This window comes from Mauremys reevesii, linkage group 4 (assembly GCF_016161935.1).
Source record: "Mauremys reevesii isolate NIE-2019 linkage group 4, ASM1616193v1, whole genome shotgun sequence".
Classification (NCBI taxonomy): Eukaryota; Metazoa; Chordata; order Testudines; family Geoemydidae; genus Mauremys; species Mauremys reevesii.
The window spans coordinates 150,532,278-150,559,828 of NC_052626.1; the positions used below are offsets into that span (position 1 = coordinate 150,532,278).

Consider the following 27,551-nt stretch of genomic DNA (forward strand, 5'->3'; position numbering starts at 1 on the left):
AGGGGGGGCTGGGAGCCAGGACTCCTAGGTTCTCTCCCTGGCTCTGGGAGGGGAGTGGGGGCTGGTGGGTTAGAGCAGGGGGGCTGGGAGCCAGGACTCCTGGGTTCTATCTCCCTATCCCATAGGTGACAGGGTACCTTTCCGTATCTTCCTCCCGGCAAGGAGCCCTGCGGTACCTGGTATGAGCAAGCCCCCAGGTTTAGGATCAGGGTACCCCGTGGGAGTGCTGTGCCTAGGGGGGCTCAGCTTCCTCCCCCCTATCACTCTGTTCCCCCAGCCTGCCTCCTCTGTTCCACGCCCATGTTCCCCCTTCTCTGGGAGTCTCTCTCCAAAGGGTAGCAGAGGCTTCTGCCCTGAGCGCTGCGCGGATCCGCCCCTACCTTGCCCTGGGAATGGGCTGCCCTTCTGGACTGCAGTGACATGGGGGGACCTGAAACTGCTTTTTCTATCCCCTCGGGATAGGGGATTCTTGACACTACCTTTTTGTGGTTATGGGGCAGCCTGGAAACACCTCCCCCTTGGAAGTGGGGTGTGTTGATGCAGCGTGTGTCAGGCTGATGTGGGCTGGACACTCTTCCCCCAGCACAGAAAGGAGAAACTTGAAAACGCTGTCCGTTGGGAGCAAGGCCCATGTGGATCCACTTTTCCCATGTGGGGAGAGAAGCATGAAATCCATTTCCCCAGGATGGCAGCAAATCTTCATACAGTTTTCCCAGCATGGGAAAGTTTGCAACACATCACCCTGTGTGTTGGGGAGACTTGAAACCACTTTCCTCTGGCAGGATGGAGAAACTTGAAACCTTCTTTCCATGGTGTGTGAACCTTAAAATGTTATTTACTCTCCTAAAGGGGGAAATCTTGATCCAGTTATTCCCCTGGGGGCTATTTTCCTTTGTAGGGGGGGATGGGAAAGTCTTGAAACAACTATTTGCCTGGAAGCAGGAGGGGTGGGGGAGGCAATCTTTAAGCACCATTTTCCCTCCCAAGGTGACGAATCTTGCTGAGCAGTTTCTGTGGTTTGTGGGTCAAGGAGACAGGAACGATTTTCTCCTTCATGCCACAGGAGAGGCCTCAACACAGACTTTTTCCACACTCATGCAATAAGAGGAACCTTAAAACAGATTTTTCTGCTCTTGTGCCATGGTGAAGGGAACTCAAACTGGATTGTGTCTTGTCACGCACTGGGGAAGAAGGTGGTTGGTGTGCCATGGGGAGGAGACTTGAAACAGATTTTTCCTCTCACACCATGGAAAGGGAACTTGAAACATTTTCCTGCCTAAATGCCAATGCCCGGGTCCTCTGGGGCGTGAATTTCTGCACATTTTTTTTTTAATTATTATTTAAGAAACAGTCATCCAGGACTTCGATGGAACAACAACAAAAACCCTGATTCCTCCATTTCTTAACTGATTTTCTAAATAACCACCTTGCCCAACCGCTTTTGAAAAGGGGTTCGGGGGGGGGATTAATTGCTTTGTTCTGCTAACTAACCACGTGGCTTGCCTGTGGGATCTGGGGCCGGAGGGTCCGGGGCTGATGTATAATATATATATCCCCTTCTTTTTAACGATCTTTTCCTTTCGGTGCCATAACCCTCCCTTGTACAGTTCCCTGCTCTCTGGATCTCTTCTGTCTTTCATCCCCCCATCCCCCGTGTGGGTGGTGCGTGCGTGTGTGTATCTCATATTTTCTTTTTATATATATATATAAAAGAAGGAAAATAAGAAAAAACAATAGAAATCTGTGTCCTGATGGAATGTATTACAACAAAACAAAAACCAACCACTTTTTAAAAAAAAATGCCAAGCCAGGTGGCGAGGAAGAAAGGCAAAGGGGGCCGGCAGCGGGTCGGGCGCTGCCCGCACAGAGAGAAGGGAAAAAAACTTTTAATAAAAATGTTGGATATTATTAAAAAACAAAGGCGGCTTGGCTGGATTTTTCTATGTCATTGGAGTGGGAGTCCAGGGTTCCCTCCTGGCTCTGCGAGGGGAGCAGGGACTGGTGGTTAGAGCAGGGGGCGCTGGGAGCCAGGACTCCTGGGTTCTCTCCCGGCTCTGGGAGGGGAGTGGGGGCTGATGGGTTAGAGCAGGGGGCTGGGAACTAGGACTCCTGGGTTCTCAGATCAGGGACAGCGAAGGCGGGGGGCTGGCAGACCCCACCGTCACACGAGCCCGTGTCTGAGCCATAGAGGCGGCTATGTCAGTTCCAGCCTGGGGGAGGTTACGCGGCGTTTGACACGGGTGGGCGTGGAGTTAAAGCCAGCAGAGGGTGCTGGGGTGTCTGCCCAGCTTGGGGTACAGATCCTGGCTGCCCACATAATGCCCCACCCCAGAGGGGCTGCATCTCGGCACCAGGCGAGGGGTCCCCGTGTGCCCAGCCCCCCCACCCCAGAGGGGCCGTGTCCAGGCGAGGGGTCCCCGTGTGCCCAGCCCCCACACCCCAGAGGGGCCGAGTCCCAGTGCCAGGGGAGGGGTCCCCGTGTGCCCAGCCCCCCCACCCCAGAGGGGCCGTGTCCAGGCGAGGGGTCCCCGTGTGCCCAGTCCAGAGGGGCCGCATCCCAGTGCCAGGCAAGGGTCCCCCTGTGCCCATCCCCCCCCCCGGACCCACAGGGGCCGGGTCCCAGTGCCAGGCGAGGGGTCCCCATGTGTCCCCCCCCCCTGCCCCACAGGGGCCGGGTCCAAGCTCTGGGCGAGAGGGTCCCCCTATAAACAGCCCCGGCACCCCACCCTGTATAAACAGCTGCATCTTGCATCTTATGTTAATTAGTGGATTATATTTGCATTAATTCATTAACAATTAAGAAGGCTGCGGCTAGGAATCCCGTGAGCCCGCCCCAGCAGCTGCAATGACTGGAGGCCCGTCTCCTAGCAACCAGCCTCTAGGCGATCCCCCGCCCCACGCAGTTGCCATAGCAACAGCCTCGCCGGCAGTTGGGTACCAGCTTGTGCAGCATCCCAAGAAGGGGTGCGTGGGGGGGAGGGGCAGATCCAGACCCGATCCTGATGGGGTCCTACCCCCACGGGGTCCCCTACCCGAGACCCTGCGCCCCCCCAGCCCCGTCCCCCACCCCTCCTGCTACCCTGCACCCCTCCCCACCCTGCGCCCCGAGCCCCGTCCCCACCCCTCCTGCCACCCTGCGCCCCCTCCCCACCCTGCGCCCCTGAGCCCCGTCCCCACCCCTCCTGCCACCCAGCGCCCCCTCCCCACCCTGCCCCCCTGAGCCCCGTCCCCACCCCTCCTGCCACCCTGCGCCCCTCCCCACCCTGCGCCCCCGAGCCCCGTCCCCACCCCTCCTGCCACCCTGCGCCCCTCCCCACCCTGCGCCCCCGAGCCCCGTCCCCACCCCTCCTGCTACCCTGCACCCCTCCCCACCCTGCGCCCCGAGCCCCGTCCCCACCCCTCCTGCCACCCTGCGCCCCTCCCACCCTGCGCCCCGAGCCCCGTCCCCACCCCTCCTGCCACCCTGCGCCCCTCCCCACCCTGCGCCCCTGAGCCCCGTCCCCACCCCTCCTGCCACCCTGCGCCCCTCCCCACCCTGCGCCCCCGAGCCCCGTCCCCACCCTCCTGCCACCCTGCGCCCCCTCCCCACCCTGCGCCCCTGAGCCCCGTCCCCACCCCTCCTGCCACCCTGCGCCCCTCCCCACCCTGCGCCCCTGAGCCCCGTCCCCACCCCTCCTGCCACCCTGCGCCCCTCCCCACCCTGCGCCCCCGAGCCCCGTCCCCACCCCTCCTGCTACCCTGCACCCCTCCCCACCCTGCGCCCCCGAGCCCCGTCCCCACCCCTCCTGCCACCCTGCGCCCCTGAGCCCCGTCCCCACACCTCCTGCCACCCTGCGCCCCTCCCCACCCTGCGCCCCCGAGCCCCGTCCCCACCCCTCCTGCCACCCTGCGCCCCTCCCCACCCTGCGCCCCCGAGCCCGTCCCCACCCCTCCTGCCACCCTGCGCCCCTCCCCACCCTGCGCCCCCTGAGCCCCGTCCCCACCCCTCCTGCCACCCTGCGCCCCCTCCCCACCCTGCGCCCCTGAGCCCCGTCCCCACCCCTCCTGCCACCCTGCGCCCCTGAGCCCCGTCCCCACCCCTCCTGCCACCCTGCGCCCCTCCCCACCCTGCGCCCCTGAGCCCCGTCCCCACCCTCCTGCCACCCTGCGCCCCTCCCCACCCTGCGCCCCAAGCCCCGTCCCCACCCCTCCTGCCACCCTGCGCCCCTCCCCACCCTGCGCCCCCGAGCCCCGTCCCCACCCTCCTGCCACCCTGCGCCCCTCCCCACCCTGTGCCCCCGAGCCCCGTCCCCACCCCTCCTGCCACCCTGCCCCTCCCCACCCTGCGCCCCGAGCCCCGTCCCCACCCCTCCTGCCACCCTGCGCCCCTCCCCACCCTGTGCCCCCGAGCCCCGTCCCCACCCCTCCTGCCACCCTGCGACCCCTCCCCACCCTGCGCCCCGAGCCTCGTCCCCACCCCTCCTGCCACCCTGCGACCCCCTCCCCACCCTGCGCCCCGAGCCTCGTCCCCACCCCTCCTGCCACCCTGCGACCCTCCCCACCCTGCGCCCCTGAGCCCCGTCCCCACCCCTCCTGCCACCCTGCGCCCCTCCCCACCCTGCGCCCCAGAGCCCCGTCCCCACCCCTCCTGCCACCCTGCGCCTCTCCCCACCCTGCGCCCCTGAGCCCCGTCCCCACCCCTCCTGCCACCCTGCGCCCCTCCCACCCTGCGCCCCTGAGCCCCGTCCCCACCCCTCCTGCTACCCTGCACCCCTCCCCCCACCCTGTGCCCCAGAGCCCCTTCCCACCCCTCCTGCCACCCTGCGCCTCCCTCCCCACCCTACACCCCGAGCCCCGTCCCCACCCCTCCTGCTACCCTGCGCCCGAGCCCCGTCCCCACCCCTCCTCCCACCCTGCGCCCCGAGCCCCGTCCCCACCCCTCCTCCTTCCATGCGCCCCGAACCCCTCCCCACCCCTCCTCCCTCCATGCCCCCAGAGCCCCTTCCCCACCCTCCTGCCACCCTGCACCCCCGAGCCCCGTCCCCACCCCTCCTGCCACTCTGTGCCCCCGAGCTCCCCTCCCCACGCCTCTTCCCACCCTGCACCCCCAGAGCCCCTACCCCACCCCTCCTGCCACCCTGCACCCCCGAGCCCCGTCCCCACCCCTCCTGCCACTCTGTGCCCCTGAGCCCCCTCCCCACGCCTCTTCCCACCCTGCGCCCCGAGCCCCATCCTCCACCCCTCCTCCTTCCATGCGCCCCGAACCTCCCTCCCCACCCCTCCTCCCTCCATGCGCCCCAGAGCCCCTTCCCCAAACCCTCCTGCCACCCTGCACCCCCGAGCCCCGTCCCCACCCCTCCTGCCACTCTGCGCCCCGAGCCCTCCCCACGCCTCTTCCCACCCTGCACCCCCAGAGCCCCTACCCCACCCTCCTCCCACCCTGCACCCCGAGCCCCTACCCCCACGCCTCCTGCCACCCTGCGCCCCGAACTCCCTCCCCACCCCTCTTCCCACCCTGCGCCCCCGAGCCCCGTCCCCACCCCTCCCTCCATGCGCCCCTGAGCCTCCTTCCCCACCCCTCCTGCCACCCTGCGCCCCGAGCCTCCCTCCCCACTCCTCCTCCCACCCTGCGCCCCGAGCCACCTACTCCCACCCCTCCTGCCACCCTGCGCCTCCCCACCCCTCCTCCTTCCATGCGCCCCCAAGCCCCCTTCCCCACCCCTCCTCCTCCATGCGCCCCAGGACCCCCTTACCCCACCCCAGCCCTGGTCCCTGGCTCTCCCTCACCACCTGTACTGGGACCACCCAATCGCATCCCTCACCCTTTCTGACCCAGATCCCCCACCCCACCTAGGGCCTGGCCCCGTCCACTCCCCAGCCCCATCTCTCTCTCTCTCTCCCCCCCCCCCAGGTTATTGGCTCTAGGCCCCATGGAGCAGGGTGCAGACTCCGACCCCCCCCACTCCCCTCCCCTCTGCGCCATGCAGGGGACCCCCCTCGCCATGTCAGCAGAGAGGGCCGAGCTGCTGGTGAGCACCCTGGCCAGCACTGCCCGGCTGGTGCACAGGGCCGGAGAGGCCCAGAAATCTGCCCAGGTACCTGCCCGGACGCCTGGGTCCCATTCCCCAGCCCAATCTCTTCCTACTCCCCCAGGGGCTAGGGGGGACGGGGGGATAGTGGTGGCAGTTAGGGGGTGTCGGGTTGGGGAGTCTAGGCCTGTCCGAAGGGTTCCACTGGGGGTGCTTGCGTGTTTCGGGGTGCCCTGGGGTATGGGGGGGCTCAGCTGTCCAGAGGGCGTCTCTGTTTCTACGGAGCCATGTCTATAGGTGAGCTCTATGGGGAGGCTTTAGGGGTGTCTATAGGGGATGTGTATGGGGGTGTTTATACAGAGGTATGTGGTTGTGTCGGTGTCCGGGGGATGTATAGAGGTGTCTATGGGTATTTCCATAGGGGTGTCTATAGGGGATGCGTATGGGGGTGTTTATACAGAGGTATGTGGTTGTGTCGGTGTCCGGGGGATGTATAGAGGTGTCTATGGGTATTTCCATAGGGGTGTCTATAGGGGATGCGTATGGGGGTGTTTATACAGAGGTATGTGGTTGTGTCAGTGTCCGGGGGATGTATAGAGGTGTCTATGGGTATTTCCATAGGGGTGTCTATAGGGGATGCATATGGGGTGTTTATACAGAGGTATGTGGTTGTGTCGGTGTCCGGGGGATGTATAGAGGTGTCTATGGGTATTTCCATAGGGGTGTCTATAGGGGATGCGTATGGGGGTGTTTATACAGAGGTATGTGGTTGTGTCGGTGTCCGGGGGATGTATAGAGGTGTCTATGGGTATTTCCATAGGGGTGTCTATAGGGGATGCGTATGGGGGTGTTTATACAGAGGTATGTGGTTGTGTCGGTGTCCGGGGGATGTATAGAGGTGTCTATGGGTATTTCCATAGGGGTGTCTATAGGGGATGTGTATGGGGGTGTTTATACAGAGGTATGTGGTTGTGTCAGTGTCCGGGGGATGTATAGAGGTGTCTATGGGTATTTCCATAGGGGTGTCTATAGGGGATGCGTATGGGGGTGTTTATACAGAGGTATGTGGTTGTGTCAGTGTCCGGGGGATGTATAGAGGTGTCTATGGGTATTTCCATAGGGGTGTCTATAGGGGATGCATATGGGGGTGTTTATACAGAGGTATGTGGTTGTGTCAGTGTCCAGGGGGATGTATAGAGGTGTCTATGGGTATTTCCATAGGGGTGTCTATAGGGGATGTGTATGGGGGTGTTTATACAGAGGTATGTGGTTGTGTCGGTGTCCGGGGGATGTATAGAGGTGTCTATGGGTATTTCCATAGGGGTGTCTATAGGGGATGCGTATGGGGGTGTTTATACAGAGGTATGTGGTTGTGTCGGTGTCTGTAGGGGACGTGCTTGTGGTGTCCCTAAGGGGAACCACTGGGCGGGTGTCTGGGGGTGTCGGGGGGGGTGCCTAAAGGGGTGTCCAGGCTCTGAGCATCCTCCTCCCCCCAGCTGGCCTGTTTCCATGCGGGGCAGGCGCTGGCCCAGGCGGGGGAGGTGCTGTCTCTCTCCAAGCAGAGCTACCTGCAGGCCCGACGCCTGGGAGATGGGCTGCTGGGCTGCCTGCCGCAGCCGGACTATCGGGGGCTCTTCCAGTGCCTGGCCCGGCCCCCCCTGGCCTACGAGGAGTTCAGAGCGACGCTGCGCCAGGCCGAGAGCAGTGAGCCCCCCCGTCCCCTGCTCCCCACTGCCCCCACTCCCTGCAGCCCCCACCCGACCATCCCCTACTCCCGGAACTCTGACCCCACCTTCCCTACTCCCAGAGCCCTCTACTGCCCCCACTCCCGGAGACCCCCACCCCACCATCCCCTTCTCCCTGGAACTCCCACCCCACCTTCCCCTACTCACCAGAGCCCCCACTGCCCCCACTCCTGCAGCACCCACCCCCCCACCATCCCCTACTCCCCACGGCCCCCACTCCCGGAGCCCCATCCCCTACTCCCCACTGCCCCCACTCCCAGAGCCCCCACCCCCACCATCCCCTACTCCCCACGGCCCCCACTGCCCCCACTCCCGGAGCCCCCATCCCCTACTCCCACTGCCCCCACTCCCGGAGCCCCCATCCCCTACTCCCCACTGCCCCCACTCCCAGTGCCCCCACCCCACCATCCCCTACTCCCCAGAGCCCCTACTGCCCCCACTCCCCAGAGCCCCCATCCCCTACTCCCCAGAACACTGACCCCACCTTCCCTACTCCCCAGAGCCCCTACTGCCCCCACTCTCGGAGCCCCCACTGCCCCACTCCCAGAGCCCCCATCCCCACTCCTGCAGCCCCCACCCCACCATCCCCTACTCCCCAGAGCCCCTACTGCCCCCACTCTCTGAGCCCCCATCCCCACTCCCTGCAGCCCCAAACCCCACCATCCCCTACTCCCAGAGCCCCTACTGCCCCACTCCCCAGAGCCCCTACTGACCCCACTCCCAGAAACCCTGACTGTCCCCTACTTCCTGGAGCCCCTCACCATCCCCCACCCAGACCCTGCTCCCCACTCCTCAGATGCTTCCCTAGACCCCCAACCCCCCAGGGCCCCCCTCAACCCATCATCCTCCCTACCCCACACTGCCCACAGGGGTCCTGCCCTCTAGCTCCCCACCCCGTAACCCCACCTCCTTGCCCCTTCCCCAACCATGTACCCCTTCAGGCTCCCCGCTTTTTCATTCCAGCCCTGCTGCACCCCGTCTTCCAGAGCACAGGGCCCCCCCAGAGCCAGCAGGCACCCAGCCCCGACTGCCACAGCCTGTGAGTGCGAGGGGGTGTCCTGAGGGTGGGGGGTCTGGGAGCAAGGGGTGCTTGGGGAGGGGGAACCCCTCCCCCCGAGTCACACCTGCATTCCTTCCAGTTCAGGCTGCGCCCATGACAGCACCCTGGGCAGGACCCAGGCGTCCGGGCCCCAGGGATCCCCCTGTGCCAGGGAGACAGTGAGTGACCGATGCCCTGCACCAGCCTGCGGGGTGCGGGGGGGTCGGTGGGTGGATGGGAAGGAGGGGTTTGGAGGGTCCTGGGAAGGTGTGCATGAGGGGTGATGAGGGGATCGCTGGGTGCAGGGGAGGGGGCGATGTTGGTGGACGGGGTGCGGGGGAGGGTAGGGTGCCAGGGGCAGGGAAGGGGGACAGGGAGGGAAGGTGCCAGGGGAGGGAGGGTGCCGGGGGCAGGGAGGGGGGACAGGGGAGGTGCCGGGAAAGGGAGGGGAGGGGAGGCGAGGTGCCGGGGAGGAGGAGGGGGGACAGGGAGGTGCCGGGGGCAGGGAAGGGGGACAAGGAGGGAAGGTGCCGGGAGGGAGGGTGCTGGGGCAGGGAAGGGGACAGGGGAGGAAGGTGCCGGGAGGAGGGTGCTGGGGAGGAGGGAGGGTGCCAGGGGCAGGGAAGGGGGACAGGGGAGGAAGGTGCCGGGAGAGGAGGGTGCTGGGGGCAGGGAAGGGGACAGGGGAGGAAGGTGCTGGGGGCAGGAAGGGGGACAGGAGGGGAAGGTGCCGGGAGGGGAGGGTGCCTGGGGCAGGGAAGGGGGACAGGAGGGTGCCGGGGGAGGGGAGGGTAGGAGAGGTGCCGGGAGGGAGGTGCCGGGGCAGGGAAGGGGGACAGGAGGGGAAGGTGCCGGGGAGGAGGGTGCCGGGGGCAGGGAGGGGACAGGGAGGGTGCCGGGAAAGGGGAGGAGGCGAGGTGCCGGGGAGGAGGGTGCCGGGGCAGGGAAGGGGGACAGGAGGTGCCGGGGAAAGGAGGGGAGGAGAGGTGCCGGGAGGGGAGGGTGCCGGGGCAGGAAGGGGGACAGGGGAGGGAAGGTGCCGGGGAGGGGAGGGTGCCGGGGCAGGAGGGGGACAGGAGGGTGCCGGGAAAGGGGAGGGGAGGCGAGGTGCCGGGGGAGGGGAGGGTGCCGGGGGCAGGGGAGGGGGGACAGGGGAGGGTGCCGGGGGAGGGGAGGAGAGGCGAGGTGCCGGGGGAGGGGTGGTGCCGGGGGCAGCCGACCACGCCCCTCACCGTCCCGTCTGGGCGCAGGACGAGGACAGCACCGAGGAGGAGGGGAGGTCGCTGCAGGTCCGGGGCCGTGACCCCTCCCGCCACAGACAGGTACCAGCCCCCCCCCCAGTGGCGCTGGGACTCTTTTCCTAGTGGGGGGGCTGAAAGCTGCCCCCCAGTTCCGGCGGTACGCTCCCCCCGCGCCCCCCCTGGCTGACGTGTCCCCCCAGGTGGAGGCCGTGCGGCTGGAGGAGCAGATGGGGGGGGCCTTTGTGACCCAGCGGCGCCGCTCCCCCCGGCGCTCCCCGTCCGGCAGCCTGGAGGCTCTGTCCCCCCTGGTCTCCGAGCAGGAGCTCAGCACCATCCAGGTAACCCCCGCAGCCCCGCACGGGCACAGGGTGCATGGGCGGGGCTAGAGGGGAAGTGGGAGGGGCTAATCAACCATTGGCGGGGCTAGTGGGGGAGTGGGAGGGGCTAATCAGCCATGGGCGGGACTAGTGAGGAAGTGGGAGGGGCTAATCAGCCATGGGCGGGGCTAGAGGAGGAGTGGGAGGGGCTAATCAGCCATGGGCGGGGCTAGTGAGGAAGTGGGCGGGGCTAATCAGCCATGGGCGGGGCTAGAGGGGAAGTGGGCGGGGCTAAGCAGCCATGGGCGGGGCTAGTGAGGAAGTGGGAGGGGCTAATCAGCCATGGGCGGGGCTAGAGGAGTGGGAGGGGCTAATCAACCATTGGCGGGGCTAGAGGAGGAGTGGGAGTGGCTAATCAGCCATGGGCGGGGCTAGAGGGGAAGTGGGAGGGGCTATTCAGCCATGGGCGGGGCGAGAGGAGTGGGAGGGGCTAATCAGCCATGGGCGGGGCTAGAGGGGAAGTGGGCGGGGCTAATCAGTCGCGGGCGGGGCTAGTGGGGAGTGGGAGGCTAATCAGCCATGGCGGGGCTAGTGGGGAGTGGGAGGGGCTAATCAGCCATGGGCGGGGCTACTGGGGAAGTGGGAGGGGCTAATCAGTCATGGGCGGGGCTAGTGGGGGAGTGGGAGGGGCTAATCAGCCATGGGCGGGGCTAGTGGGGGAGTGGGAGGGGCTAATCAGCCATGGGCGGGGCTAGAGGGGAAGTGGGCGGGGCTAATCAGCCATGGGCGGGGCTAGTGGGGGAGTGGGAGGGGCTAATCAGCCATGGGCGGGGCTAGTGGGCAGCAGGCGGGCCAGTCCCTGGGGTGGGGATCTCCGGTCTCACCCCTTCCCCGTCTGCCCACAGCCCCTGATCCGCTGCCCCTCCCGCCAGGGGGGGCCCGGCAAGTTCCTGAGCAAAGTGACCCGCCGGGGCCGGGACCGGCCCCCCTGCGAGACCTCGGACAGCGACACCGACCAGTCGGAGGCCTCGGCCCAGGACCGCGCGTAGCCCCGCCCCGTGTCCCCCCCCCCGCCTGGTAATAAACCCGGGTCTCCAATCCCGCCCCGCCCAGCCGCGGGGCATTCTGGGAAACGGCCTGGCCCGCTTCAGGAGACGGTGGGAAATTGGCCGCACCAGCCCCAGGGGATTGTGGGAAGCTCGTTGCTAGCGTCACTTCATGCGTCTGTGCTCCGATTGGGCAACTGAGTGTCACATGACTTGGGTGTAGGAACCGGAAGTAGCGATGAATCCAAAATGGCGTCCTTCCCCGGATGGAGACGCTCTAGCCCGAAGCCCGCCGGGTGCTCTATGGCTGAACCTGAGCGATGCCAACCCGGCCACAGCAAGGGGTGGGGGAATGGAACATCCAGGACTGAACCAACTTGGGGCTGGACCATGACACCCCTCCCGTCCCTGAGAGGAGGGTGGAACCCCGTCAGATGAAATGGTTGCTCCCGAATGGGGCTCACTATCCCCCCGCCCCCGTAAACCCCGTCCCCGCCTCCGCCTTCCCCCCTAGGACAGCTTGGTACAGCCCAACAGGGGCGGGGGGAGGGGTAAGAGTCCCGGGGATCTTAAAGGCGCAGCGGCCATTTGTTCTTCCCGCTCAGCGCAACAGCAGGGCTGGTGCATTGGCTGGGGGGGGGACCCCAGGGCTGGTGCAGGGGGGCAGGGCTGGTGCATTGGCTGGGGGGGACCCCAGGGCTGGTGCAGGGGGGCAGGGCTGGTGCATGGGCTGGGGACTCCAGGGCTGGTGCAGGGGGGCAGGGCTGGTGCATTGGCTGGGGGGGACCCCAGGGCTGGTGCAGGGGGGCAGGGCTGGTGCATTGGCTGGGGGGGGACTCCAGGGCTGGTGCAGGGGGGCAGGGCTGGTGCATTGGCTGGGGGGGACCCCAGGGCTGGTGCCGGGGGGCAGGGCTGGTGCATTGGCTGGGACTCCAGGCTGGTGCAGGGGGCAGGGCTGGTGCATTGGCTGGGGACCCCAGGGCTGGTGCAGGGGCAGGGCTGGTGCATTGGCTGGGGACTCAGGGCTGGTGCAGGGGGGCAGGGCTGGTGCATTGGCTGGGGGGGGGACCCCAGGGCTGGTGCAGGGGGGCAGGGCTGGTGCATTGGCTGGGGGGGACCCCAGGGCTGGTGCAGGGGGGCAGGGCTGGTGCATTGGCTGGGGGGGACCCCAGGGCTGGTGCAGGGGGACCCCAGGGCTGGGGCATTGGCTGGGGACCCCAGGCTGGTGCAGGGGCAGGGCTGGTGTATTGGCGGTGGGGGACCCCAGGGCTGGTGCAGGGGGGCAGGGCTGGTGCATTGGCTGGGGGGGACCCCAGGGCTGGGGCATTGGCTGGGGGGGGACCCTAGGGCTGGCTGGGGAAGGCAGCAGACCCCGCACCCACAGAGATGATGAAGGACGAAAACATTTTCCTCTTCGTGCCAAACCTCATTGGTGAGTGAGGGGAGCTGGGGGGATCCTCAGAGCTGGGTCAGAGTTGGTGCCCCCCAGGGGACAGGCCTCTGTCCCATTCCTGCCGCCCTGCCCTGCATCGGCTGCTGGGGGGTGGCGCCGTCGTCCCAGGAACCAGTGGCCCAGAGCTCTTTTTGCAGGTCCCTGGGGCGCCACCTGGAACTGGGGTACCACTGAGCCCTCTGACCCACCAGCTGGGCTGCCTCCCACGTGCTGCTGTGACAGCTGCAAAAGCCCCCAGCCTGCACCTCCACTAGCATCACATCACATGCAGGCTCTGTAGCCTCCCGGAGCAGTGGGTCCTGCCCTGCTCAAATCGGGCCCGTATGTGGGTTTAACGCCCCGTCCGGCGTCCTCAGGGTGGCCAGGGCCATGCACACTCGTGGGAACCAGGCTGAGATTTTCTCCAGACGCCGGCTAGTCAGACGCACACTGGCTTGGACTAAACATCAAATACGTTTATAATCACTTAAAAACCATCTTTTGTAGTTAATAAGTGAGAGCAAACGGCTCAAAGCAGATTAGCAGTAAATAAAACCACAAGCTGAGTTTAACACTCTAGGTAAGTAGGAGGTGAATTAGCGAATTCTCACCCTGCGTGAGAAACAGGGGGCCCAGATTCACCATCGTCTCTGTGTTGCCTTGTCTGGCTGGCTCCGCCTGGTGTCACCCGGCCCTGGGGGGTGGGGAGGGGCGCGGAGAAGAGGTCCCTGGTACAGAGCCAGCGGGATGCTGGGGAAACGGGCACAAGCAGACACGGCGTGTTTGAATCCAGCTACACGTAAATGCGGGTCCCTGGGCGGGACGAGAGCCGGCCGCACTTCCCGGCTGGGGGGCTCTGCCCGGGGACACAGGGACTCTCAGCGGGGGGGGGGGGGGAGATAAACCGCGGAACAGGAGCTCCCCGTGCAACGCGGGGGCCGGAAGGGCTGGGCAAACGGGGGGTCTCGCGGGGCAGCAGAGGGGATTTTCCCTCAGGATTTGGCCCCGGCGTGGGATCCCGGGGCCGGCTCTGGTGCCTGCAGCGCCAGGAGGACGTTGAGCCACTGGAGGGGTCAGAGAAGAGCCCCGGGGAGGAAGAAACGGCTCAGAAACCTGCCCTCGAGCGAGAGACTCCAGGAGCTCCAGCTGGTCGGCTCCGGGGCCACTGGGGCCCAGCCGGGCAGCACCTCCGTGGGGAGCAGATCGTCAGCCCCGGCTCGTCGCTCCCGCCAGGAAGGTCTGACGCGCCGCAGCGGCCGGACAATCCCGCCTGCAAAGAGGCTGCAAATATGGCCCAGGCAGAGCCGACGGGGATTCTCCAGCCTGGCAGCTCGGCCCAGCTGGGGGGTTCTCGGGTCAGGGCTCGGCCCAGACAATCCCAGTGCCCCCCCCGCCCAGGGAAGCCCAGGGTGGAGCTGGCGGGGGGCTGCGGGTCGGGAGTGAGGAGCACCGTGTCTCTGTCGCCCCCTGCAGGCTACGCCCGGATCCTTCTCCTCTTCGTTGCCTTTTATTTCATGCCGAGCGACCCCGGCCCGGCCGCCGCCTCCTACCTGCTCAGCGGCCTGCTGGACGCGTTTGACGGCCACGCGGCCCGGGCCCTCAACCAAGGTAGGGCCCCCCCCCCGGGTGCTCTGTCCCCCACAGCAGGCATGGGCCATGGGGGGCTCTGTGGGCGGGGCTCCAGCTCTGACCCCTCCCCCCCGGCGGCAGGGACCCGGTTCGGTGCCATGCTGGATATGCTGACCGATCGCTGCGCCACCATGTGCCTGCTGGTGAACCTGGCACTGCTGGACCCGCCTCGCGCCCTCCTCTACCAGCTCAGCATGAGCCTGGACGTCGCCAGCCACTGGCTGCACCTGCACAGGTGGGTGGGGCCTGGGGGCAGGGCTGGGGTGGGGCTTTGACCCCCACCCCACCCCCTGCTGATGTTCCCGCCTCTCCCCAGCTCCGTGGTTCGGGGCAGCGACAGTCACAAGAGCATCGACCTGACGGGGAATCCGGTGCTGCGGGTATATTACACCTCGCGGGTGAGTGACACCCCCGGTCCCCTCACAGGCCCCCTGCCCTGGTCACCCCCTGAGTCATGGGCCCCCTTCTCGACACCCACCAGGCACGGCTGCTTGGCGTGTTTCCCATAATGCCTCCCTTTCCCACAATGCTTTGTCCTCCCCCTCAAGCTCTGTTGGGGGGGGATTCAGAGGCAGTGATATTTATTCCAGAGGACCCCCCACCTCCCAGCCTTCCCCCACATCCCACAATGCTTTGCCAACTTGCCAAGCCCCTTGAATCCCTTGAAACTGGGGCTGTCAGTTCGATCCTGTGGCAGGGAGTTCCCCAGGCCGCTCTGACTCTGCTTCCTCCCGTTCCCCAGCCCGTCCTCTTCCTCATGTGTGCAGGGAACGAGCTCTTCTACTGCATGCTGTACCTGCTGCACTTCACCGAGGGGCCTGCAGGTGGGTGTATGGGGGCTGCGGGTCGGGAGTGAGGGGCACCGGTGGAGCTGGGGGGGCAGGGCTGGGCTGGCAGGGGCTGCGGGTCGGGAGTGAGGGGCACCGGTGGAGCTGGGGGGGCAGGGGCTGCGGGTTGGGAGAGAGGGGCACCGCCTGGGCTGTGTGTGTGTAACTCTCTCCCCTCCCCCCTCAGTGCTCCCCGGACGCCTGGGTCTTTTCCGTCTCATCCTCTGGGTCTCGACCCCCATCGCCGCCCTCAAGTCCCTCATCAGCCTCGTGCACCTCGTCTCTGCCTCCTGCAATATGGCCGCCCTGGACATGGCCGAGCGGGCCAAGAAGAAGTAGCAGTGTGGGAGGGGGAGGCTGGCAGAGAGAAACCCACCCCCAGTCCTGATGGGACCAGCCCCCCCTCACTGGGGTGGGGCTCCCCTCCATTGGCTAGAAACCCACCAATCGCAGTGTCGTGTGCTTGTGGCGCTGGTGCGACGTGTTTCCCACAATGCTTTGCAGCGGGGGCGCGGAAGTCCTGCCAAACTTGTAGCCTCCGTCCCCCTCTCCCCCGATGCTTTGTGCCCTCTGGGGAGGTGGGGGGCAGGATTAACTGAGCAGGGACCATATTTATGCCCCATGTCCACTTCCCACAGTGCTTTGCAGTGGGCCCTGGGCATTGAATGGGGGGGGGGCAGGGATGTCACTTCTGCCTCCCCTTGTTTCCCACAATGCTGCTGTGGCTTATTCCAGCTCCTTTGGTTTCCCATGATGCTTTGCGCTTGGTTGGGCAGTGGCTGTATTTATACCTGACCCCCCCTCACAATTTCCCACAATGCTTTGTGCTCCCAGGCAGCACCTGAGGGTGAGTGTTTGGGATTGTTCACAAGGCTCCTGATCCATGTCCCATCATGCTTTGCACTCCCGTGGAAGCCATATTGGTTCCTCCTCCTGTTCCCCTGATGCTTTGCCCTGGGGGCAGTCACTTCATGGGGGGCATGGCTGTGGGGGAGGGGTCACCTTGCCAGAACCCCCCTGGCTCTTTTTCCTTCCCACAAGGCTTTGTGCCCCCCAGCTTGGCGTGAGGGTGGCCATGTTTTTTGCCCTGCCTGCTCTCCCCTGAGTGCAGACTCCTCACTGCCCCTGGTGTGTGGGGGTCTCGCAGGGGTGTCATCATGCCTGGCCTCCCCCCACCCAGGGGAGCACAGTCCTGTCCCCCCGCGCGATGGCTGCTTCCCCGCACCCCAGTTTCCATGTGTGTGGTGGATGTTAGACGCTGCTGGGCCTCAACCCCTCCCCCGGGGGCGTGGGGGTAACTGACCCCGCTGTGGGGAGGGTCCCAGCTACAATAAAGAGCAGCCCATCAATCCCAGCCTCTGCTTTCACGCGGGGACCCCGCTAGGATGGGCTTTCTTGGGGGGGGGGGGCTGGTTATGGGGGATCCCAGGCCTGGTGCTAGGATGGGGTTTCTTGGGGGCTGGTTATGGGGGATCCCAGGCCTGGTGCTAGGATGGGGTTTCTTGGGGGCTGGTTATGGGGATCCCAGGCCTGGTGCTAGGATGGGGTTTCTCGGGGCTGGTTATGGGGATCCCAGGCCTGGTGCTAGGATGGGGTTTCTTGGGGGCTGGTTATGGGGGATCCCAGGCCTGGTGCTAGGATGGGGTTTCTCGGGGGGGGGGCTGGTTATGGGGGATCCCAGGCCTGGTGCTAGGATGGGGTTTCTTGGGGGGGGCTGGTTATGGGGGATCCCAGGCCTGGTGCTAGGATGGGGTTTCTCGCGGGGGGGCTGGTTATAGGGGACCCCCTGGCCGGCCGCAGTCAGACACTGTGACGAAGTGGGACTGTTCGCACTGGGGGCTGGGGACAGATCCTAAGTATCTAGCAGCAAAAGTCCATGCAGCAAATGCCTGTCACTCTGTCGCCTAGCAACGGATGGCCGGGCCCCTCCCTGCAAAGGTGCCTCTCTAGGTGTTGGAGACAAAGGGGTCAGGTGACCTGGCCCGGGAAAGGAGCTGGGCAGAGAGGGGGGGCCGGAGTGGGGGGCAGACTGGAGCTGGCTGGGAACAGAGGGGAAGCAGGGAGACAGGGCTCTGATCCCCGAGGGGGGGGCTGTGAGGCCCCCCAAGATGGACCTAGCCGGGGGGATCCTGTTATCTGGGCCTGCAAGACCTGTGCTGGCCTGTGTTCCTGTCAGCTAAATAAACCTTCTGCTTTCCTGGCTGGCTGAGAGTCCTGGGGAATCGCAGGGAGCCGGGGGTGCAGGGCCGGACTCCCCCACACTCCGTGACAGACACATGGACCCGCTTTCATGCATCCGAGTTTATTGGCTTCTCATGCATCCGAATCGCTACAAACCGCCCCAGGGCTCATTCATCCCGGCTTGGGGGCTCTCTGGCAAAGCCGGGAGCTGGGAGTTATTTCCCAGGCAGGGTTAAAACCCACTATGTGACCCCCGCCCCCAGTGATGGACGTGGGGCCATTCAACAACCCCCGTGTACGAGACGTCGCAGGAGGATTTAAGGGGGGGGGGGGCTTATTCCCCTCCGCCCCTCAGCCAGCGGTTGCCTGCTGTGGGTCCAGCTGGGACCTGACACCCCCTGGAGGGGAAGGGCCCCCCGCCCCCCCAATTGGCCTAATTCCCCCCTTTCCCTTTAAACAAAGGCTTTTTAGTAATGTGACCCCCCAATATTGAAACCCCCCAGACACCTCCAGGACCCATCTAGGAGTGACCCCCCCCGATCCCCCCCCCGACAATGGAGTATATAAAAACGTGCATGTATAATACTGGCATGTCAACATCAAAACACAAGCCCCTTCAGCCCCGAAAAGTCTTGCTGCCCCCCAATTCCCCCCCAATTGTACTGTCCCCCACCCCATTACCCAGTGGATAGCGTGCAAAAGCTAGGACCTAGAAGGGGGGCTTGGCTGGGGCCATTCCCCTCCCCCCAGAACCAGCCCCTTCCCCACGAGTTTAGGGCTATAACAGTCTGAAGTCACTTGGTGCCAGGGTGGGGTTGGCGTCTGGGCCGGTTCCCGCCCCACTCCTCCTTCGGGCCTTTCTCACTCTGTCCTTCCTTGCCACCGAAACGTGACCAGCCCGAGGCGGGGCTCGGGGAGGAACCTCCGGGAGCCTCTCTTCCTTTCTTCCTCTGTCGTTCCCTGGTCAGACGCCGCCCACCCATCTCCCCCGTTGGCCGACGCGGGGTTGTAAATAGGATCAACGAGGAATCGGTGCCCAGCGGCCTCGCTCCTTTTCACCCCCTTCCTCATTCCTTTCTTCTATGTTCTGCTGCAGGCCCCAAAATCCCCGCTCCTGGCTGGCCGCGTCCCCAGGCAGCAGGGAGAAGGGGGTCTGGGGTCTCCATCGCTGGTGCTGCTTCATCCGTCCATTTGGGGGGAAGGGAGGCTGGGATGTAAACATGTCCCCTCCCGGCAGAGGGGTCCCACCGGCATCTTGGGCCCGCGCTTTTTCTTGTCTTGTAAACATGGAAATCGAAAGAGTTTTATTTGCTGTCGAAGGGGCAATGAGCCAGAAGGGAGGGTGGGCAGGGGAAGGGAATTGGGGGTGTGTGGGTAGAAAGAAGGCCAAATGGATGGAGGGACGGATGTGTCGCTGGCTGGATGGATGCGTTAATAGAAGGCTGGACGGATGGATGAAGGGATGGATGGATGGACAGACAGGAGGATGGGTGGAGGGATACATCACAGGCTGGATGGCAGGGGAGGTGGATGGAGGGATGGATGGCAGGGGAGCGGGATGGATGGACGGATGTGTCACAGTATGGTTAAATTGGTAGCAGACTGGACAGACAGCGGGATGGCTAGATAGAAGAGTGGGACAGCTTGATGGACAGTGGGACGGATGGATGGCCGGACGGACGGATGAACAGATAGCGGGATGGGTGAATGGATGGCAGAATGGCTGGAAGGATAGTGGGACGGATGGACAGACGGTGGGATGGATGGACAGACGGTGGGACGGATGGCTAGATGGACAGTGGGACGGCTGGACAGACGGTGGGATGGCTGGCTAGATGGACAGTGGGATGGCTGGATGGCTAGATGGACAGTGGGATGGCTGGCTAGATGGACAGAAGGACGGTTGGATGGACAGCGGGACGGATGGATAGATGGTGGGATGGATGGACGGACAGCTGGACAGACAGTGGGATGGATGGCTAGATGGTGGGATGGACGGATGGACAGTGGGATGGATGGACGGACAGCTGGACAGACGGTGGGATGGATGGCTAGATGGTGGGATGGACGGATGGACAGTGGGATGGATGGACGGACAGCTGGACGGATGGACAGACGGTGGGATGGATGGATGGACAGTGGGACGGATGGACAGACGGTGGGATGGATGGACAGACGGTGGGACGGATGGCTAGATGGACAGTGGGACGGCTGGACAGACGGTGGGATGGCTGGCTAGATGGACAGTGGGATGGCTGGCTAGATGGACAGAAGGACGGTTGGATGGACAGCGGGACGGATGGATAGATGGTGGGATGGATGGACGGACAGCTGGACAGACGGTGGGCTAGATGGTGGGATGGACAGATGGACAGTGGGATGGATGGATGGACAGCGGGACGGATGGAGAGAGGGTGGAATGGCTAGCTGGACAGTGGGACGGACAGCTGGACAGACAGTGGGACGGACAGCTGGACAGACAGTGGGATGGACGGCTGGATGGACAGTGGGATGGACGGATGGACAGACGGGATGGATGGATGGACAGTGGGACGGACAGCTGGACAGACAGTGGGACGGACAGCTGGACAGACAGTGGGATGGACGGATGGACAGACGGGATGGATGGATGGAGGCATGCGGGTGGACAGATGGAGGGGAGTTTCTTCCTCCATTCTCTCCTGGTCTTCTTTTCTGGCGCCGTCCCTGAGGCGGAAGGGGGATTGGAGGCTGCACCCCTCTGTTGGCGGCCATAATCCCCCTCTCCGCCCCCTTGGCCCCCCCGGAGGGTTGGATGTTTGGTCCCCATTAAAGCGGTGCTGGGTGGGGGCTCCTGGGTTGGGGGGCTGGGGACAGCACGGAGTCGTCTTCACTGGAACACTGGGGAGGGATGGGGGGTGGGGAGAAGGGGAGCACAGAGGGGGAGCAGGGAGGCAGCAGAGGGTTGGGGAGAGGTGGGGGTGGGGAAGAGAAGGACAGTTAATGAAGGGCATCTCAGGGTCCCAGGGAAGTCATATGGGGCATATCAGGGTCAGGGGGGGGGGGTTGACGTCCTTGAGGGGTCATGTGGGGTGTATCAGGGGAGGTGTATGAATGTCTGAGGGGGCTTTTGGGGTCTTGGGGGGGAATCATGTATCAAGATCTTGGGGGGCAGCATTTCAGGATCCTGGGGGTCTGTGGGAGTTATTTTGAGGGTCCCAGTGGGCCCCCACAGGGGGTCATCTGAGGCGTAGGGGGGCCCAGAGGGAGTTTCGGGGTCCAAGAGGATTGTGGGAGGCAGACAGGGATTGAAGGGGGGATTTTGCGGGGGTCCCATGGGTGTTTGGGGGTTCCAGGCTGCGGCTGTGGCACCCCATACCTCAGGGGGGGCCCGGTAACCCCCCATTCATCATTTGGATCTGACCGGCTGGGTGTCGAACACCCAGCGCCAGGGGAGCTAGGATGCCGTGACCCCGCATGCGGCCCCCCCAGGGAACTGCTCAGCCTGGCCGGGGACTCAGCGGCTGAGCGAGTCAAACGGGCCAGAGGCCCCATGGTGGCTCCGTTCTCCTCCCCCCAAGGCCCCGAGGGCGCTGAGCAGCCTGGCCCCCCGGCTCACAGGGAGCCTGCGTGGCAGCGACTGGAACCGACCTGCAGGCGCCCGCGGGGCGAGACCCACAGCCCAGGGCTCTGCCTAGGCCGGGCCGAGCGTTTCGGCTGCGCACGGCGTCTGGTAACGACGCGGACGCTTAAAATCCAGCGACCCCTCGGCTGGTGCTGAGGGGCTGGGGAATCGCTCCGCTCCAGAGGCTGGTGCATGGAGAAGTGGGGAACCGCCTCATAACCCCACAGTGCTCCCCCCGAGCCGGTACATGGCTGGGCTACGAGGCCGGGCCGTTCTCTGTGTGACTCGTGAGTGGCTGTGGCTGGGTGGGGGGCGCCACGTGCTGACGGCTGAGTGATCGCAGCGCCTGGAGGGGGTTGCTGCTGGTCACTAGCAGGGCCCTGCGACAGGCGGCCCAGGCTGGAGAGAGACTGGGGGGCACAGCGGCCCCACAGCTCCAGGCTGCACCCCAGGGATCCTGTCACAGGGGTATTTGGGGGATCCCAGGGGAGGGTCTGGGGTGTCATGTGGCACATTTTAGGGTCCTGGGGGCAGGGCCGGCTCTAGGAAGTGCGGGGCCCAATTCGAACAGTTTCGACGGGCCCCGGCAGGGATGACTATTTAAAAAAAACCCCAACCACGTGGGGCTTGTACTCAGCGGGCGGCTCCGAGGCTTCGGCAGCACTTCGGCGGGGGCCCTTCACTCGCGCCGGGTGTATTCGGTGGCACTGAAGGACCCAGAGCTGCCGAAGACCCGGAGCGCCGCCAGGTGAGTAGAAATGAAAAAGGCGCCTCTAGCCAGGGAAGGGATCTCACTGGGCGCAGGGCCCGATTCTAGGGAACTGGTGGAATTGGCCTAAAGCCGGCCCTGCCTGGGGGCATTTTGGGGTCCCAGGGGGCTCATGTGGGGTGTATCCCGGGGTCCCAGGGGGTCATGAGGGGCATTTTTGGGTCCCAGGTGTGTATCAGGATTCCAGGGGGTCCTGGGGTCCCACGGGATTGTTTGGAGCTTCTCGGGGTCTTGAGGGGCAGTTGTGAGCCCAGGGGTCATGCAGGGTGAACCAGGGTCCCAGGGGCGTATCAGGGTCCTGGGGGGTTGTGTGGGGTGAATCAGGGTCCCAGATATTGTATGAGGCATATCAGGGTCCCAGGGGGATTGTGCGGCACATATTGGGGTTCTGGGTCCCAAGGGGCTGGACAGGGCGTTTTGCGATCCCAGCGGGAATGTGTGCAGCAAAATGTGGTACCAGGGGGTCATGTGGGGTGTGTTGTGTCTTGGGGAGTTGAGCGGGACGTACCGGGCTCATGCAGGGGATATTGGGGTCCTGGGGGTAATGTGGGGTGAATTGGAGTCCCAGGGGGATGTATCAGGGTCCCAAGGGTGCAGGGGGTTCCCAGGTTTATATCGAGATCCCGGGGGGGGTGTATGTGGGTCCCAGGGGCATTTGGGGGTCCCAGGGGTGTTTCAGTATCCTGGGAGCATGTCCAGATTCTGGGGGCAGGCTATGGGGGTCCTGGGGATATATCAGGGTCCCAGAAGTGTATTGGGGTCCTGGGGGCATTTGGGGATCCCAGGGGCTATTTGGGGTCCTGGGGATATATGGGGGTTCCGGGGAGCGTATGGAGGTCCCAGGGGCGATTTGGGGTCCCGGGGTCGATTTGGGGGGTTCTGGGGGCCCTGCCCCCCACACTCACGGCCGAAGTTGATGGCGACCGAGAGGATGATGATGACGATGCCCCCAAGGAGGGCCACCACGCTCAGCAGTTTGGCTACGCGGCCGAGCCGCCGCGCCCCATCCAGGTCCCCCTGCTGCAGGCTGTTCCGGGACTGCGGGGAGAGACATGGGGTGAGATTGGGGGGGCCCAGACCCCCTCCCGCACGGCAGATCTGGTCGGGTTGGGGTACAGCAGGAGGGGTGTGTGGAGTATTGGGGGTGGGGGCTGAAGTGGGGTTATTGGGCTGTTTGGGTTTTTCTGGGGCCCAGGGGCTATTAGGGGTGCAGTGGGGTTGGGGGCACAGGGTGGAAGACTGAGGTGCAATGGGGGCTGCTGGGGCATGTTGGAGGGCTCTGGGACATGCTGGGTTTCCAGGGACGCGTGGTGGTGGGGTGCTGGGTTTCTGGGAGGTATGGGGGTGTTCTGAGGAGTCCTGGGGGGTGTTGGGTTTCTGGGGGTTACGGTGGGGGGTCAGGTAGGGAGTTTTGGCATGTGGTGGGGGCACAGGGGTCTCTGGGGAATGGTGGGTTTTAGGGGCAGTGGGGATTCTGGGGCCAGTGTGGGCTCTGGGGCACAGTGGGGGCTCTGGGGACTGGGAGCTCTGGGGCACAGTGGGGCTTGAGGAGCAGTGGGGCTCTGGGGCCAGTGGGGGCTCTGGGGGTGGGGAGCATGGGGGCAGTGGGGGCTCTGGGGCTCCAGGGGCACAGTGGGGGCACAGTGGGGGCTCTGGGGCCCGGGGGCACAGTGGGGCTCCAGGGGCATGGGGGCTCTGGGGCCTGGGGCACAGTGGGGGCACTGGGGGCTCTGGGGCTCCAGGGGCACAGGGGCTCCAGGGGCATGGGGAGCTCTGGGGGCACAGTGGGGGCTCTGGGGCACAGGGGGCTCCGGGGGCACAGGGGCACGGGGGCACAGTGGGGGCTCCAGGGGCACAGGGGGCTCTGGGGCTCCGGGGCACAGTGGGGGCCCAGGCACGGGGAGCTCTGGGGGCACAGTGGGGGCCTGGGGCACAGGGGCCTGGGGGCACAGTGGGGGCCTGGGGCACGGGGGTCTGGGGGCACGGGGGCTCTGGGGCTCCAGGGGCACAGGGGGCACAGTGGGGGCCCAGGGGCACGGGGGTCTGGGGGCACAGGGGGCCTGGGGGCACAGGGGCACGGGGGCACGGGGGCACAGTGGGGGCTCCAGGGGCACAGTGGGGCTCTGGGGCCTGGGGCACAGTGGGGGCTCCAGGGCACGGAGGAGCTCTGGGGGCACAGTGGGGCCTGGGGCACGGGGGGTCCAGGGGCACAGGGGGTCCGGGGCACAGGGGCCCGGGGGCAGGCTCTCACCATGACGGAGTACACGAAGGCGACGATGTTGATGGGCCAGATGGGGCAGAAGCAGGACAGGGTGGCCAGCAGGATATAATCCCGCGGCTTCTCGGCCCCCGGGCCCCCCTCGGCCCCCGAGGGCTGGCGGCTCAGGCTGGGACGGGCGACCCTGCCCTGCCAGATGCACCTGGGACCCCACCAGGCTGCCCGCCCCGCGGCCCCATTGGCGCTGGCCTTGCCCCCCAGGTCGCCCAGGGAGGCTGATTTGGAGCGAGCGGGTGCTGGGGTGGGGGGGTGGGACCTGAGGGCACCGAGGGGGCCAGGGACAGGGGGGGGGTAGGGGGCACCCCCCACACCCACGGCCTGTCCATTTTGCTGGGGCCCTCCTCTGGCTCCCCTCATCCTCCACCATCACAGTCACTGCTGGTGAGGGGGCATCTGGGGCTGGGGGGACATCTGGGGCTGACGGGGGGTGTCTGGGGCCGAGGCGGGGCGTCTGGGGCTGAGGGGACACTGTGGGGCGGGGGACTCTGGGGAGGACTCTGGGAAGGCAGTGGGGTCAGGGGGGGACTCTGGGGGGCCAGTGGCTGCAGCTCTGTTGGCCCCGTGGGGGGCGTCTCAGCCTTCTTTTCCGTGTCGTCCGACATTGCGGGACCCTGTGGGAGAGATGAGAGGGGAGAGAAACAGACCCACAACTCACCACAATACCCCCAACCTCCTCCCACCCCTGCCCATCCCCACTGCCCCACCCCCATCTCCCTCCCGTCCCCACTGCCCCTGAACCCCTCCCATCCCCATGGCCCCACCCCATCTCCCGCCCATCCCCACCCCTGAAACCCTCCCAGCCCCCACTGCCCCACCCCCATCTCCCTCCCATCCCCACTTCCCTGAACCCCTCCCATCCCCACGGCCCCACCCCATCCCCGCCCATCCCCACTGCCCCTGAACCCTCCCATCCCGCACTGCCCCCCCATTTCCCTCCCATCCCCCACTGCATCTGAACCCCCTCCCATCTCTCACTGCCCCTCCCCAAGCTCCCTCCCATCCCCCCACTGCCCCTGACCCCCCCCAATCTCCCTCCCATCCCCAACCCTACTGCCCACCAACCTCCTTCCAGACCCCACGCCCCCCACCCCCCATTTCCCCGCCCCGGAGCCGCTCCCGGGGCTGCCTTGGGCTGTTTTCCCTTTATCCCAGGGTGGGGGAGGGGGAGAGAGGGCGGCCAGGCCCCCCCCCCGCCCCCTCTGCCGCCGGCTCCTGCCCTGGGGGGGGGGTCGGTCCCTACCTGTCGCGCTGCACGAGATGCTGGGGGGGACCCGGGCGCGGCGGCTGCAGACACGCTCCCCGCGGGAGGCGGATGGCGAGAGCGAGGGAAACGCGCTAGCGGAGGAAGGAGGGAGGAGGCAACCCCCGCGCTTTGTCTGGGTTGAGACTGACCCCCAATTCACCCCCGCTTTGGCTGGGGCTGGGGTCGGGAGTGCGGGCACCGCGGGACTGGGGGCTGGGGGCTGCGGGTCGGGAGGGGGCACCGCAGAGCTGGGGCTGGGGGTCGGGAGTGCGGGGCACCGCAGAGCTGGGGGGCTGCGGGTCGGGAGTGCGGGGCACCGCGGGACTGGGGGCTGGGGGCTGCGGGTCGGGAGGTGGGGCACCGCAGAGCTGGGGGCTGCGGGTCGGGAGTGCGGGGCACCGCGGGACTGGGGGCTGGGGGCTGCGGGTCGGGAGTGGGGCACCGCAGAGCTGGGGGCTGCGGGTCGGGAGTGCGGGGCACCGCGGGGCTTGGGGGGGACTGGGGGTCGGGAGTGCGGGGCACCGCGGGGCTTGGGGGCTGGGGGCTGCGGGTCGGGAGTTTGCAGGGACACTGCAGAGCTGGGGGCTGGGGTCGGGGCACCGCGGGACTAGGGGCTGGGGGCTGCGAGTCGGGAGTGGGGCACTGCAGAGCTGGGGGCTGCGGGTCGGGAGTGCGGGGCACCGTGGGGCTTGGGGGGCTGCGGGTCGGGAGTGCGGGGCACCGCAGAGCTGGGGGGGGCGGGGGGGCTGCGGGTCGGGAGGTTGCGGGACACCGCAGAGCTGGGGGGCTGCGGGGCGGGAGTGCAGGGCACCGTGGGGCTTGGGGGCTGCGGGTCGGGAGTGGGGCACCGCAGAGCTGGGGGCTGGGGGCTGCGGGTCGGGAGTGCGGGGGACTGCGGGGCTGGGGCTGCAGGGCACCGCAGAGCTGGGGGGCTGCGGGTCGGGAGTGCGGGGCACCGCGGGGCTGGGGGGGGACTGCGGGGCACCGCAGAGCTGGGCGGGGGCTGCGGGTCGGGAGTGCGGGGCACCGCGGGGCTCGCCCACTGCTGGGGGGGGTTGATCGCAGCGGGTTATAACGCTGGCGGAGGGCGGGGGCGCGGGAGATTTGACCGCGTGTCGCAGGGAGACTCGGGGTCCCCGGAGCCCCAGGACCCACCGCCACGCCCGGAAACACCCCGCAGTGGCCAGACCCCCCCATCTCCGCGGGGATTCCCCGCCCTGCAGGAGGCGCTGGAGGTGCAGGGGGGCAGGCCCCCCCCGCCCCCTGACTCGGGCCTGGGCTCATTAGCAGCTCACGGGGCGAGCGGCGCCGGGGGGGGGGGGCAGGGGAGGGAGCGACTCGCACTCGGCACAGGGGGGGGGCAGCAGCGGGGGGGAGCTGCGGCGGATCCCCGCGGCAGGGGCAGGGCTGGGGAGGCGGGAACACAGACACTCCCCCCCCCTTCCACGCTCTTGGCTTTGAGAGACCCTACAATAAACAAACGACAGTGGGCTGCTGCTTTGTCACCATTTTTACTGCAATCTTTCACTGCCGAGACATGGGGGGCGAGGAGGGGAGTGAGGCCCTAGGGGATGCAGGGAGGGGTATAAAAGTGGGGTACGGGGGGAGTGGGGCCCCCGGGGAGGGAAATGGGGTACATGGGCCCCCGGGGGAGGGAAGTGGGGTACTGGGGGGAGTGGGGTCCCCGGGGAGGGAAGTGGGGTGGTGGGGGAGAGGGGGCCCCTGGGGGAGGGAAGTGGGGGTGCCGGGGGGAGTGGGGCCCACAGGGGAGGGAAGTGGGGTGACAGGGGCCCCCGGGGGAGGGAAGTGGGGTGCCGGGGGAGTGGGGCCCCCGGGGAGGGAAGTGGGGTGCCGGGGGCCCCCGGGGGAGGGAAGTGGGGTGCCAGGGGAGAGGGGGCCCCCAGGGGAGGGAAGTGGGGTGCTGGGGGGAGTGGGGCCCCCGGGGAGGGAAGTGGGGCCAGGAGTGGGCCCCGGGGAGGGAAGTGGGGTGACAGGGGCCCCCGGTGGAGGGAAGTGGGGTACCGGGGGGAGTGGGGCCCCCGGGGAGGGAAGTGGGGTGCCGGGGGCCGTGGGGCCCCGGGGGAGGGAGGTGGGGTGCCGGGGGAGAGGCCCCGGGAGGGAAGTGGGGTGCCGGGGAGTGGGGCCCCGGGAGGGTGGGGTGCCGGGGAGAGGGCCCCGGGAGGGAAGTGGGG

The 27,551-nt window shown here is 66.5% G+C and overlaps 3 protein-coding genes across 4 annotated transcripts; 2 read left to right on the forward strand and 1 right to left on the reverse strand.

The window, feature by feature from the left end:
• Nucleotides 1–2,845: 2,845 nt before the first annotated feature.
• On the forward strand, nt 2,846–12,051 carry LOC120404138. The gene is made up of 8 exons (XM_039536137.1): nt 2,846–2,964; nt 5,891–6,074; nt 7,505–7,712; nt 8,717–8,792; nt 8,893–8,971; nt 10,043–10,114; nt 10,234–10,371; nt 11,256–12,051. The coding sequence occupies exons 1-8, from the start codon at nt 2,846–2,848 to the stop codon at nt 11,397–11,399; spliced, it is 1,020 nt and encodes a 339-aa protein (XP_039392071.1). The 3' UTR covers nt 11,400–12,051.
• A 536-nt stretch (nt 12,052–12,587) lies between these two features.
• CDIPT (CDP-diacylglycerol--inositol 3-phosphatidyltransferase) lies at nt 12,588–16,662 on the forward strand. 2 transcript variants are annotated; one of them, XM_039533295.1, is made up of 7 exons: nt 12,588–12,606; nt 12,730–12,828; nt 14,302–14,436; nt 14,539–14,692; nt 14,774–14,855; nt 15,200–15,281; nt 15,472–16,662. In XM_039533295.1, exons 2-7 carry the CDS (start codon nt 12,783–12,785, stop codon nt 15,621–15,623), a joined length of 651 nt encoding a protein of 216 aa, XP_039389229.1. In that variant the 5' UTR covers nt 12,588–12,606; nt 12,730–12,782; the 3' UTR covers nt 15,624–16,662. The 2 variants fall into 2 exon arrangements, with proteins under 2 accessions (XP_039389229.1, XP_039389227.1); XM_039533293.1 differs by lacking the exon at nt 12,588–12,606 and having other exon boundaries at nt 12,709–12,828.
• A 1,460-nt stretch (nt 16,663–18,122) lies between these two features.
• On the reverse strand, nt 18,123–24,473 carry PRRT2 (proline rich transmembrane protein 2). The gene is made up of 3 exons (XM_039536138.1): nt 24,090–24,473; nt 22,744–22,876; nt 18,123–18,742 (listed from the first exon to the last, which is right to left on the reverse strand). Exons 1-3 carry the CDS (start codon nt 24,471–24,473, stop codon nt 18,645–18,647), a joined length of 615 nt encoding a protein of 204 aa, XP_039392072.1. The 3' UTR covers nt 18,123–18,644.
• Between the last annotated feature and the right edge of the window lie 3,078 nt (nt 24,474–27,551).